Source organism: Conger conger, chromosome 14 (assembly GCF_963514075.1).
Source record: "Conger conger chromosome 14, fConCon1.1, whole genome shotgun sequence".
Taxonomy (NCBI): domain Eukaryota; kingdom Metazoa; phylum Chordata; class Actinopteri; order Anguilliformes; family Congridae; genus Conger; species Conger conger.
Window position 1 is genome coordinate 38,969,324 of NC_083773.1, and position 14,855 is coordinate 38,984,178.

The 14,855-nt window shown below is 42.2% G+C and overlaps 1 protein-coding gene across 1 annotated transcript; it reads right to left on the reverse strand.

Annotated features, from left to right (window-relative positions):
* Positions 1-2,291: 2,291 nt before the first annotated feature.
* Positions 2,292-11,915, reverse strand: maf1a (MAF1 homolog, negative regulator of RNA polymerase III a). The gene is made up of 7 exons (XM_061220899.1): positions 11,098-11,915; positions 10,512-10,637; positions 9,991-10,162; positions 9,431-9,552; positions 9,132-9,251; positions 8,143-8,229; positions 2,292-6,254 (listed from the first exon to the last, which is right to left on the reverse strand). Exons 1-7 carry the CDS (start codon positions 11,178-11,180, stop codon positions 6,233-6,235), a joined length of 732 nt encoding a protein of 243 aa, XP_061076883.1. The 5' UTR covers positions 11,181-11,915; the 3' UTR covers positions 2,292-6,232.
* Between the last annotated feature and the right edge of the window lie 2,940 nt (positions 11,916-14,855).

Genomic DNA, 14,855 nt, shown 5'->3' on the forward strand with positions numbered 1-14,855 from the left:
TTGAAGTCGTTCTCGTCGTGCGTGCCAGCTCCTCACCGCGGTAAGAGGGGACTTGTTGAACGTGCGATCGCCCGAATCCCGCAGGGTTTCGCCCGTTACGAAACGGGCTTCTGTGCCACCGGTGCCTTCACCGTTTAATCTGGAAATCCGCCCGCTTTCATCAGTCCGCATTCCTTTCACTGGAGCTTTTTTCCAAAGGGGAAAATATAACCCCTCTAATTCTCTTTTGCATCTCACAACCCAGAATGCACTCATTTCAGCACATTAGTCTGGTTGTTTTTCTCTCCGGTTGACCCTGGGCTACATTTACCGCAACATCCATTTTCCTTTAATAGGGAATGTGCGGTCATTTATTCCTGGCCATGAGAAAAGGCCATGATTTCTCAACACGCAGGCCTGATGCACTGTAGGAGCGTGACTGTGAAAAGCATTCATCGGGAACATTGAGCAGACTGCCAATCCCATGCCTGGGGCCTGATTTCAGGAGACCTTTAGCATGTGCAACACAAATAACACGACCAATGATTGGCGCAAAACCACCGCCATGGCCGATTGGTCGTCTTACTGGTTTTGCATGGGCTAAAAGGTATTAGTAGATCAGACACATAGTCACATGTAATCATGTAGGGCGGCCTGTAGCATAGTGGTTAAGGTACATGACTGGGTCCCGCAAGGTCGATGGTTCGATCCCTGGTGTAGCAACAATAAGATCCGCACAGCCGTTGGGCCCTTGAGCAAGGCCCTTAACCCTGCATTGCTCCAGGATGGTCTCCTGCTCAGAACTGTACGTCGCTCTGGATAAGAGTCTCTGCCAAATGCCATTAATGTGATGTAAGCACACCATCCATCTATCCATCCATTATCCTAACCCGCTTATCCTGAACAAGGTCGCAGGGGGGCTGGAGCCTATCCCAGCATACATTGGGCGAAAGGCAGGAATACACCCTGGACAGGTCGCCAGTCCATCGCAGGGCACACACACCATTCACTCATACACTCATACACTCATACACTCATGCCTTCGGGCAATTTAGACTCTCCAATCAGCCTAACCTGCATGTCTTTGGACTGTGGGAGGAAACCGGAGTACCCGGAGGAAACCCATGCAGACACAGGGAGAACATGCAAACTCCGCACAGAGAGGCCCAGGCCGACGGGGATTCGAACCCAGGACCTGCGTGCTGTGAGGCGGCAGTGCTACCCACTGCACCATCCGTGCCGCCATGTAAGCACATGTATGCATATTATTATTCAGATAACGCAGTTATATGGCAAACCCAGTTATGGCATGGCGAGTGATGAACTCTGTACCACCTTGTGTCCTTGCAAAAATGTACACAGGACAAGTGTGGGCAACCGTTTTTTCTGTAAGCATGCCTGGTCAATTCATAAACATAAGAGGCATGACAAAATAAAAAAGAGGCATTATAAAAGTATGAAACTGCAAGATATTTCAAGATTGATGGAATTTTCCATATAAGGCCTGTGGGCAAACAGCTTGAAATGAGTGGAAAACAAAACTTTGGCTAATGAGAGTGTTTGTCAAAGCTTACCTTTACATCAAATCAGCACAGCTGAATCTGAAATGGTACTAGGACCAGGAAACAACATTTATGCTACAGAACAACTTTATCTAGACTATTATTAGGTGGCATTCCAATCCAAAAGTGTGCCATTTGTAGCAATATGCCCATTTGCACCACTGAGCAGTGCCATTTCTACATAAATACAGATTCTGTTCCTCTCTGGACCCTATGGGTCCGTGCATACATGATCGTTTAGTTTCATTTCGTGGTAGATATCCTGAATTAAGCTCACCAGGCATTGTCAATAATGCCTTCATTGTAAGAATTTGACAAGAGATGCATCAATGAAAACCCACAATATTAGTAATAAACGAGTTTCACATGAGTTTATTAGTGGGTGGGGGGGGTGGGGGGGGGGGGGGGGGTTGGTGTGATTAAGGTCCCCCCGCCCCCCTATCCTAATGACAATGAGCCTTCAGTTGACTCTCCCACACAGCGTGCCTTCATAGTGAAACACCGAGACAGGAAACATTCACAGAATGAGCAAACAGAACTCATGATGCTTGCTCAATGCGAGAGCGACCTTAAGGTCAAAGAGCCTGTTTAGAGTTACAAGAACCGCACATGCTAAAGAGGCAAACAACACATGCTGCTCTTTCGAAACGGCTCAACAAAAAATAAAAAAATTAAGAGGGCAGTTTGTGCAATGTGTTATACTCCGCTGCATGTGGAGGTCTTTCATGGACAAACACGGCCATACCAGGCCCCAGTCGAGAGTGGTTTTAATGCGTTCCCACACAAGCAATAACAACAAATACCGCATTCCACAGAATGAGGGCCTTACAGTTGGACATCTTAATGGCTTTAGTAATTGTTTTTTCCCCCCCTGGCAAACCATTTCAATTTAAGCCACCTTTGTTTCCAGAAATCACTATTTGGAATTTACAATACGTCAGACTCTACAGCCAACACTATTAATCATTCATCAGTAAATGTAAATGCCATGAAACATTCTTGAATTTTATTTCACAAATTAATGTTAAATATACTCATTTTCTTAGTTTGAATCACGATAACAGACAATTTGGTTAACACATTTATTAAACATGGTGCGATCGATTACAGTAGCAAACCTACATAATGGAACCACAATATGCAGTGCTCGCAACCTTCAAGAGTAACAAAAACAAAACAAATGAGTTTTGTATTGTACGGATGCTTCTTCTTGAACCAATATTATTTCATTTATTTTACTTGGGTTTCATTTTGAAGTTAACTTGAAAATCCCTGAGAATACAAGTCTCTGCTTTGTGTGAATTACACAAAACACCTGGTTGGGATAAATAATGGATGAATGTAAGAATTATGGTTAAGCATACTGTAGCTACAACTACACTACAATGAACGGCTGAATACAGGGTACAGATTCTTCCCTCCAATGAGTAACAGAATGTCCATCTTGCTGACCTTCGCAGTGGAGGAATTTCAGCCTACACAGCATGCTTCTGCCTTTCTTCTGTTCGCCACAAATTCCTCAGTAACCAGCAATGTGTACGTGGGATCCGGCCCTCCTTACACAACACTCATTTACTCCTTGTGCCGTATGTTACGGGCCGGCGGTTCATTTGAATAATGTACGGTTCGACACTGATTTAAACCAAACGGAGACACTGAACGAAAATGAGAGGCGCTGAGGCAAGATGACGCACTTCCATAGGGACGCGCCTTTTTCCGACGTCAGGAAGTGCAGTGTGGAAGTGACCCGACGTGTACGTTCGCGACGATATTCGAAGCGAAGTTTAAAAATTACAAATGTAAAAGTTGCCGTAAAGCGTGCAAATGTCAGCCGAACGATTGTGGATGAAATTTCTGTTTGAAATGTTTTTGTTTGAATTTTAAACATTACATTCACTAATCACCTGATCTCTTAACAGTTATGCTCTACAGGCATATGCATCAGAACATACACCTATCTGCTAAAGATGGCATGACACTGTCAAAAGCCAGGACAAAAGCCTAACGGACACATTGGCCAATAACGGACTGTGATACTAACAGCACTCCTACACTACACTGTGGTTATGAAACAACCATTTCAGTAGAAACAACAAATAAATCACCCACAATTCACAACTACTAATTTCCCATCATCTTTCACAATTTTGTGAAGCAGGAAATCCAAAAAGAGATGGGTACAGACATAGGATATCAGCTCGTTTCAGTTAGCTAATGAAATATAGCGCACAACTCAGAATACCCCTTCCCCGACTTTTACACCTCAACATAAACAAACATTAACAATGCAAAAATAAATAATGGAAATGGCTGGAGCTTTAAAATGGTTTCTTTTCTGATCAGCGGTTCACAAGTGTTTATTGGTAAATGGTAAATATCTGGTAATGGTAAAACATTTACATATTACATTTATACATTATTTATCCAAAGCGCTTTCATTCACCCATTCACACACACACACCAACGGCAATTGGCTGCCACGCAAGGCACCAACCAGCTCGTCAGGAGCGATTGGGGGTTAGGTGTCCTGCTCAGGGACACTTCCGACACATACAGGGCGGGATCGAACCGGCAACCCTCTTGACTGCCAGCCGACAGCTCTTACCACCTAAGCCAATGTCACCACAGCAATGAATGCGGGTAAGGCTGCGTCTAATTCCACACCATCAGTCATATGCAGGTGGTTTCAGGACTAGCATTCATAGTACTTCCTTCAAACGCTTCATGCCATAAGGAAAGATGTGTGGGAACAAGTTCAATAGAAATGGCAACAAATGCCCACCAGAGCAGAATTCAAAGCAACTGTATGAACACTACTGGTTGAAACCACCTTATCAAAGAATCACCACACAAAAACCAGAACGTACTGTAGGTGGACTCAACTTGACATGCATGCATTAACACACGCATGAACACTTTTTAGTCATTATGAAACTGAGCTTTGGTGCTCGAGTAACAAAAAGATAACTAGTGAGAGGCATTGGAAATGTTTTTGCCACCACGGTCTGATGTACGGAGTGAGAACTGTAGCAGTGCGGATTCTGCATAGCTAGCAGAGAAGGGCTTACGCGGGCCTAGCAATCTCGCAAATCACGGGTAAAATGTCATAGCCAGAGAACCAGCAAGTTCACGATGTCCGCGAGATAAGACTCAACAATGACTCGAGCAACCAAATGTCTGAAGACAGGTGAGGGTTACACGTCGTCGGCCAGCTAGCGTGTAACCTGCCACCAGGCTAGGGGACTACTGCCATCTTCGCCAAACACAGCATCACAAACTGATGCTGATCCTTCACATGAAATGTACACGGGTACAGAGTTATCGTTTACTCAAGCTTCTGTTGAGCATGTGCACGTAATCCGTTTGTGGCTCCATACTGCAAAAGGATTACATGCAACTCAGCTCCCGGTCAAAGTATGACACTTGGCTGCGTAAAACGAAACAAGGGCATTAAAAACAAGCACAAGAATAAAAACTGAGGACATAAAACCGGGCTGTGACAGCCCGGGACAACACATGCTGATCTCTCCACCAATCCTCAACAGAAAATGGAGGACCTAGTATATTTAAGAAAACAAATGTTTCCTCTGATGTTTTAAAAAAATATATATTTATGTTGATGTATGTATATATATTAAACATTGCCACCAGGCAATGTCTTTAAAATGCAATGCTTCCCCAATGCCTTGAAAACACAGCAAATAAAACCAGTAAATATGACCTATAAATCATGAAACTGGCCTGCTGGCATATGAAAAGGGTAAAATCTGAATGAACTACCAGCGATGCTAAAAACGACACTTGCGCTTGGTGCAAGGGCTCAATGCATCACAACGTCAAGTACGTTTAAGTTGACGTAATCGTCATATATTCAATTGCACCATGCTTTCATCATCCAATTCAAAAATCGGAAAGCAAAAGACATTTTAACCCCTGCTTAGCAGTCAGTGGAGGTAAAGGTAAAGACAAACTAGCGGGTGTGCATGACGAGCACGATTAAAAGTGTTGCACTGAGGGAAAAAGGAGAGGCATGGAACTGGTGTATCAGGACCCCTAGTGTCCAATACATGTAACAGCAAGCAAACAAAATGGTCTACGCATTACATACCAAAGCTCCCAATGTCTGACAGGAAGTAACATAAATATACTGGATAAGAATATATTTTCTGGTGACACTGCGTCTGAAGACAAAGCTATATGGAATGATAAAGCTTGCTATTTAGAAAAAAAGAGAATAAAATACTTGCAGGTAGTCAAACACTCTTAGTACAAATTGAAAACAGAAAGGTTCACAGAAATGTACCTCTACCAATGTAGAGGAAATGTACCCCTCCCTGCATTACGACATTTCTCACACTCAAATAACAAACGACCAAAAAAAAAACCAAAAAAAAAACACGATCCACAGAACACAATCAAAACGAAACTAGAGTACACGGTGGAATAATTTGAGATAAAAAAAAGAATGAGGAAGTTCCCGATTTTGAACGGCTTTCAGCTTCAGAGACGTGGCGTTTGCATGTAGCCGCTGTGTGCACAAGCAGGCGTCCCGCAGGGAGGGCCCGGGGAAAACCGAGCGCTGGGCGGACTGCAGGGCGGGCGCAGACAGAGAAACGGGAGCGAGACTGAAGCTGCAGCTTCACACCGAGCTCTGACGCCCGTCTTCCCACAGCGCGCTCTCCCCCGCTCCCTCAGGTGCACAGAGCGCCATACCTGTGGAGAAAAAGCAAACCATCGCAACCAACCCAAAAGCATCTCTTAACATTTCAATGTACAGTGGGCTCCAGAATGATTGGCACCCTAGATAAATATGCACACGAAATACTGCAAACCGCAAAACACTATTGCAATGAACTTTCTTTTCCAACATGTGTAAAGTCATATGCTTTATTGTGGATTCAATGGATTCAATCAAAGTCAAATGAAAAAATAAAACATTTGGTTTCACAACTATTTGAGAAACCTAAATACCCCTGGTTTAATGCTTTGCGCAATCACCCCTGGCAAAGATGACAGCCGTGATACTTTTCCTATAACTTCTGATAAGGTTAGAGAACACATCTGGAGGGATATTTGACCATTCCACCATGTAGAACTTTTCAAGATCAATGACATCCTTGGCCTTGCACCTATTGATTACCCTCTTCAGATCACAGGTGGTTCTGGATGGGATTTAAGTCCTGTTGATGGCGACTGGCCACTGCGGAACATGGATAGTTTTTACTATAACTGTGTGGATTTTGATGTATGTTTGTAGACTTCTGGAAAGTCTATCTACGACCAAGACTCTTAGCAAAGGCAACCAGGTTTTCCGCACAAATTTCCTGGTACTTTGTGGAATTCATTGTGCCATTGATCTTAACTAGTATACCTGGACCACTGGCAGCAGAACATCCCCAAAACATCAATGCCCCACCGCCATACTTGACTGCATGAATGAGCTGCCTCTTCTTTTATGCATTCCTCTTTTGCCACCAAAAATACATCTAACTCGATTTTGGTCTCATCTGACCATAGCACTCTCTTCCATTCATAATTCCAATGATATGTGGCAAACTGTAGATGCTTGGATTGGCATCTAGTGCCCAGTGAGGGCTTTCTTCATGCAACCATTCTAAAGAGTTTGTTGAGATGGAGAAAATTTACGGCCGATCTTGAGACTTGGTGACCCCGAGATGCAACCATTGTTGATCCTTGGGTTCTTTAAGAGCTCCCCAACCATCTTCCTCACCACCCTTGGTAACAACGTCCACTTCCTGGCAAGTTTGCAACCATTCCATATGTTTTAAATACTTGTATAATTGTCTTTACAGTGCTAAGTAGTTTGTTGAACCCATTACTTGTGACGGTCAATTACAAATTGTCTCTTTTGGATGGACAGTTCTTAGTTTTTTTTTCCTTTTCACACAATATAGTTAATTTAGACTGAGATTAATTAATTTACGTTTATTTACAATAATTGTTAGGGATGCCAATCATTTTGGTTTTCATAAAAAAATTAATAAGATTACTTCATAAAAAATAAAAAAAACACTGAATACATGAAAATAAATGTATCAAAATAAAAGTATGTAGTATTCCTATATGTTTGAGCATAATGTATACATAGATGATCTGTGTTGGTTACAAAATATACTTTTTTCATGCCTGGCAATTTTGGCAAATACAGCCATTTTCATCAGGTGTGCCAATGATTCTGGAGCCAACTGTAGTATACAGAGTTCCCGGGAGGCAATGGGCAGTGTCAGCAGGACAAGGAAGAAAGGTTTTCGTCTTAATTCTTAAACCAGTCATTTAGTGAGTTATTGCACCATCTGGCTGACAGTTAAGGAAATGGTACCAATTCTGATTTATGCTCTTAGAGTCTTGCTATCTGGCAGCGATGGGTCAATGTGTCGGTACGATTTTGAAGCCTGTTTTATTGCGTACATTTGAAGTGCATATCTCAATGGTGCTTTTCCTTGGCAAATATATATTTATCCCGAGAATGAAATACGAAAAATTTGTGACCCTGTTGTGATACTGGAAAATATAGCAGAGGTGCAGTTAGCCTCAGGCACAAAGCCTCCTGTACTATAGGCAGGTAATATAAGCTACTCACCTCTCCTCCATGTTACCTTCCTCCTCCTCCTCCAGCTCCAGGTCCAGGTCATTACCAATGCCTGAGTCTCGTGGGGCCATGAACACACTGACATAAGGAGGCAGGAGTAAGTGACTGACCAACACGCACATTACGCCCTGCTTGTTCATTTCATAATGACCTACAGACAAACATCCTGCTTGTTCATTTCATACTGACAGACAAACATCCTGCTTGTTCATTTCATAATGACCTACAGACAAACATCCTGCTTGTTCATTTCATACTGACCTACAGACAAACATCCTGCTTGTTCATTTCATAATGACCTACAGACAAACATCCTGCTTGTTCATTTCATAATGACCTACAGACAAACATCCTGCTTGTTCATTTCATAATGACCTACAGACAAACATCCTGCTTGTTCATTTCATACTGACCTACAGACAAACATCCTGCTTGTTCATTTCATAATGACCTACAGACAAACATCCTGCTAGTTCATTTCATACTGATCTACAAACATCCTGCTTGTTCACTTCATAATGACCTACAGACAAACATCCTGCTTGTTCATTTCATACTGACCTACAGACAAACATCCTGCTTGTTCATTTCATACTGACCTACAGACAAACATCCTGCTTGTTCATTTTATAATGCCCTACAGACAAACATCCTGCTTGTTCATTTCATAATGACCGACAGAAAAAAACATCCTGCTTGTTCATTTCATAATGACCTACAGAAAAAAACATCCTGCTTGTTCATTTCATAATGACCTACAGAAAAAAACATCCTGCTTGTTCATTTCATACTGACCTGCAGTCAGTCACATGACTCTGGGCATGCACTGCCAACCAGTTAGGCTCAAACAGAAAAAGATCATTTCAACGCCCATTGGCTCAAACAGAGATGGGTCACTTCCACCCCCTGTTCAAACGGCTGATGCCTACTCCTCTTTCGACAGTGGAGTCGTTTCTGTCCTTATTTTTCTCCAGGCTCACCTGACCGATCGACAGGTGAAGAATACAATCCGTTTCAACCTCTTATTGTAGAAAAAGTAGTTGAAGGACCAAAGGTTCCCCTCCTCTCCGTACGGGTCTGAATCCAGGTCCGGATTATAGCTGCCAGGGAGACAGAACATCATTTATAAGACAAATTAAACCTCCATATCCTCTCATCAGCCCACATGCACACTGTTCAGCTTCAGCTGCAGAACAGAGAGATGAACAGGAGCAGGTAACATGCACACTCAGCTTTACCCTGTAAAAGTCTTATTCAGACAGGCAGATCTCGCTCTTACCTGTAGATGTCACATTCAGACAGGCAGATCTCATCATCGATGGCTTGCCACAGCTGGGCCTGCATTCGGCTGAACTCTCCTCCGGCGGCTGAGGACAGACTGCTGTTCACCGCATTGCACACCTGAGATCACAGCCAGACTGCAATCAACACACATTTCCCTGTAGCACAAACCAACACTCTACAGCATGCTGCATACAATCACAAATCATGCAAAAGAATTGGAGGATCTGCCTGGAGCAATAACCATTTTTTGATTTTGCTGCAAATAATTGACATTTTCATAACACGCCATGAAAACTATGTGCACTGTCAAAATTATATCCCTAGGAATACATGATGAGAATAGGCCATTTAGGCTATCCAGACTTGTCATTTACCTACAGACGAAGCAAACAACTAATAAAATATATTGAAAAAACACGGCTCTCTTCCTAAATGAGGACCATTGATTACTTTCGGCTATTTTGAGCAAGTACGCATTAAATGCAATTGGCCGGGTTCCCCTTTCGTGGCCAGAGTGTTACCTTCGTTAATACTGATACTAATAAAAGGCCTCACCCAATTAACACTGGGCTCCCGGCTGAAGTCGTGGCTTTTGGCGCGACTGAAGTCGTAGTCGGGACGGAAGGAGGCGTTGAGAGTGGCAATCAGGTAGAAGAGTGTCTTCCGGCTGCACTTGTCCGATAGAGGGCCTTCACCCTCATCCCCACTCTGCCCACTTTGACTCAGCCTGTAACGACATACGACTCTGGGTTAACCCAAAGTCAAGTACTTCTTCCACTCACACTGCAGCCTATTGCTTACACTGAGCTCAATACGCTGAGCTTTTGAAGAAGGGAGAAGGGAGCGGACGGTTATATCAAATCAAAGGGCGCATTAAAACTTTACTTTGGTCCGGCATCTATACATGCTTGAAAAATGCAGGTGTGGGTCTAGCGTTATCATGTTATATTTACGCAAAGCATAACATTCTACTACAAGATATGAGAGAATGTTAGATTTTGGGTAAAGACTATAGATTGCCAATTTACTCAGGTCATTATACTTGTCAGAAATATTTATCTTTATGGTGGTCTTACTTGGGACTGGCTCCAGAGGTCTGTGGTGGGGACAGCGCCTCCAGGACGTGTGGCAAACCCTCCTGACAAAACTGCTTAAACATCTGTTTGTCATCGCCTGCCATTTTACATGAGTAGCTCTCAATCCTGCGGACAGCGGGATACGAAAGGTTCTTTCTACATTTTGTTCAACTTGCAAGTTCACAACGTTCATGTTCACAACTTTCATAGGTTAGCTGCAAACTTCTCGACCACTATCTCTCATAAACGAAAGGAATAAAAAAAGTGAAAAATTTAACAGCTAACTGTTAAGTTACAAGCGCTGGTAGGCTAAATTTCTTTCCAAGGTGTGCAGCCAGCTAATGTTACATAGCCGTCTAAGCAAACTAGGTTACTAGCTATCTTAACGTTATCGCAAACGCCAGAAAACACAAGCGTTTATCACATGAGTACCATGCAAAAATAGCTGAAGACATTTTCATGAATGTTAACAGCAGTTAGCTATGCGGATAGACTAGCTGCTGCTAGCTAACGTTAGTTCATCGCAGTAGCTTTACTGTCAATTAAGATTGCTTGCTAACATAGGTAGTGTTTGTTTATAACTTACCGTCCTATTATCTGGCAGTTTCCTGTTTCAATCGTGAGTTGGGAATTTATGGCTTCAAAACTTGAATTCTCCAGAAGTTTCATTTCAAAACATATACGTTGGATCAGATGTGTAAAGTAAATCTCCGACGTAGCCCATTCACTATCTAACGTTAGCAACAACAGTCAACTTGACCAACGTCAACCTGCTAAGTTAGCTAGCCTAAGCTGGCAACACAACACACGCGAAATCATTCGACATTTTCCCAAATTGTGAACTTGAAAGATGTCTCCTTTATTTATAGATATCTGCGTACTGGATTACTATTAAAAGCAGTTCCCCTTTTCCGTTATAAACTTTTATCGAACAATACGTTACAACTTCTGGGCCTAAGCTTCCATAATAAGCCGCGCACTCAATTTGAAACCCGCGGACTTCATCGACTTCTGTAGCCGTAAAGGAAGTATGCAGCAGCCGCTAGTATTCAACAAAGGCTAAATGTTAATTCCGCCTTCACCCATATGACACCAAATACACATTTATGGACGCGGTAATGATCTCTGTTGAAGCCTTAAGACACTTATATGTCTAATAAAAATGTCTTCCTTTTTACTGTGAAATTTCCAATACCTGCCATTAAATGAACAAAAATTAAATCCCAAATTCTTCATCCCAGCAATTTAATCAGGATTTAAATTTAAATCCAAGGCTTCCTAAAGCCTTCGCCTTGGCAGCAACCCGTGACTGGAGGTATAAAAACAACAATAACTTAGTTCTTGTAGTATTTTGCTTTATCTTCGTTCTGAATTTACTTCCTTTCTTATACCCCTCCGCTTTGGATAATTTCCTTGTTTTGAAAATTTTTTTTGTACAAATCACAAGGTGGCGCTATTGTCATGTTTTAGTATTTGTTATTTTGCCTCTCCAATGTTAAATGGGATAATCCATTGTCATAATTTCATAATTTTTGATGTATCATTTATCTTTTATAAAGTGTACAGCCTTTGAAGTATGAAAACACACGTCTCAAAATGACCTGGTTCATTGGGTCCGTCCCCTGGCCTGACTGGAGCCGATGCACGTTGTCCGACAACGCACTTGAAAGGGATCGACTTTCAGCAAGTTTAAAAGCTGCACCTGTGCACACTTAAGTGATGTTTTTGGGTTGTTTTAATTCCAGGGGTCCAGGGGCACTGGTTAAAATCAATGGTATAATTTTGTCTGACAATCAGTTTGACCCTACCACAAGCATGAGGCTCGGCTGTAGATGGACTTTCCAGCAAGACAATGACCCAAAGCATACCACAAAATCCACACAGAAATGTTTCTGTGACAACAAAAGCCATGTTCTGATGCCGGTCCTCAGTCCAATCGATAACCTGTGAGCTGAACTGGAGAAGGTAGTTGATAAGCGTAAACCCAAGAATGTGAAGGATCCTGCAAAGATCTGCATAGAAGAATGGTCCAAAATCCCTCCAAATGTGTTTGTCACACACTGCGTGGGAGATGCGACACTGTTTGCCACCTGGAAAGCGAGAGAGCACCAACACCAACACAAAATATATAATCAAAAGTATATTCCCTTCCCCCTCACGGGTTCTGGGCAGAAATACTAAATGAACACAATAAGCCAAAATAAAAAAGGCAAAAGAAAGTAAAATGCATGATGAACTGAAGGATAAACAAAATGAAATAAAAACTTGCACTCTGGAGTGGTCTCCTGGTCTCGACTCTCTCTCTCCTCTCCTTTGTTCCTGGTCTCAGCCGCCTACTGTAGTAAGAAACACACCTTATAAACTCCTGGACTAATTTGCAAGGTAGTCCAGGTACAGTACCAGTCAAAAGTTTGGACACACCTTGTCTTTTTCTGGATTTTTTGATTAATGTTTTATTTCCACTGTTTGTAATCAAGCAATTGATATGTGGTCAAAGTGCAGATTCTCATATTTTATTAAGCCATGTTTTTATACATTTTGGTTGCACCATGTAGGAATTACAGCACTTTTTATACATAGCCCCCCATTTCAATATTTGAGACAATTTAACATGTCAAATAAAATAGTCATGTTTTGTATTTGGTTGCATATCCATTACATAGCATGACTTCCTGATGTCTGTGACCTATCAAAATCACCAGCGTCTGGATATCTTGTTCTCAGGTTGTCCTACAAGCGATACCATAACTCTTTGCATTTCAATGGATCTCTATGGGAATAGGGGGGTGGGACTAGATTGCTACCTTGTTGTTACCGCCATCTTACCTTCATACAGACTCTTTATTTGATGATTTGTTGTTTTCCTGTAAACCCTGGGTATATAGAAGGAAATGTGGAACGGTACGAAGACTCGCTAATACAGCCTCCTACGCATTTGCGTATAGCCATTCATATGACACCTTGTAATTCTTGGAACACATTTTCATTCTATTTCTGCAATGCACATTGTTTCATAAATTGTATTAATTTGAACCTGCATCCTCTTGACTTGCACCACTGCACACTTAGCAGTTTGGAGTCCTAGCAGACATAGACAACCTCGGATACCTGCACCCCGTAGTCACTCGCCTATACAACAGTGCCGTCACAAGATACATAAGTGTATCATTGCAGGCTATACAGGCCACAGGCACGTCCACGTTGACATAGATAGATAGCGATCGTATAGAGCAACACTATTGGTGGACATTTGCAGTTCCTTTTGTTGAATTGTTAGAGCAGAAAAAGCAGTTAAACTTATCTTTTGGAGTCAGATAAACAAGAACAAACCCTGTTCCAGTAGCATTGGTCAGACTACACGTTTCCTTCACCTCTGAAATACTTCCACTTTTTGTTGTATTTCGGGGGTATTTACAAGTAAATAGACACCTGGTGTTCCAGATATGCACCGTTTAGACATTGGCAGTGCTGGTTGCTGTAAAATCCAGCTATGCGAGCTTGACTAGCTTGAAAACTGAGCTTCTAGCTAGGTATGAGCTGGTCAACCAGCATGGCCAAACTGGTCCTAAAGCTGGTCTAGCAGGCTATGAGCTGGTCAACTAACATGGTCAAGCTGGTCATAACTTGGTCAAGCAGGCTATGGGCTAGTCTACTACCTAGTGCTGGTATCTTGTCTGAGTTAGCAGCTGGTCAACCAGCTACCAGCTGTTTATCTCCAAAATCAAAGGTGTCAGTTCAGGAATATCATCCTGCATTTCAAGAATAGGCTGTATGGAGTAACCTATAGTGTCGTGTCAATAGGACACACCATTACTTTATAATATATAGAAGTATCAGCAAAGTACCTGGCAGAAATATGCTCCGAGAACTGAAAGGGTCAATTATGTTTTCTTTCTGATGATACTGCCTGTCAATTCAACGTATTTGAGAGTCTCAAGTCTCCCCTGCATAACAAAAAAGGGGACCTATATTCAGAAAGAAGAGACAGAGATTAAAGTGAGCACTTTTTGATGCAAAATGCATCATTAGGCTTCAAAGGTTCATATATTGTAATAATCCATGCACAACAAGGTCTGTGGATGTTCATGAGTAACCATGTCATTATATTTTGAAAAACACATTGCCATTGCGTTTTTCTTATTTGTAGTTGTCAAGTCATTTTTTTGGTGCTCAACTTTGGCCCTGTTCCATCAGGGTAAGCTGCATTGGATCTCTATGAAAGTCATCAAACCTCAGTGAAACTCTGTACGGCAGTCCAGGCTAGTGGAAATACAGCTATTTTATTTTTGGGTACTGACCCTTTAGCAGTTTAGGAAGCCATTTTGTTTCTGCATTAGCCTGATA

What these genes read in the sequence shown, in the direction of transcription:
- maf1a (XM_061220899.1), bottom strand. Translation starts at nt 11,180, where the DNA reads ATGAAACTTCTGGAGAATTCAAGTTTTGAAGCCATAAATTCCCAACTC. An exon ending in GGGAGCCCAGTGTTAATTGG is followed by an intron (nt 9,553 to 9,990) that starts GTGAGGCCTTTT and finishes CTGTGATCTCAG; the next exon opens with GTGTGCAATGCGGTGAACAG. An exon ending in GAAGGTAACATGGAGGAGAG is followed by an intron (nt 6,255 to 8,142) that starts GTGAGTAGCTTA and finishes TTTTCTCCACAG; the next exon opens with GTATGGCGCTCTGTGCACCT.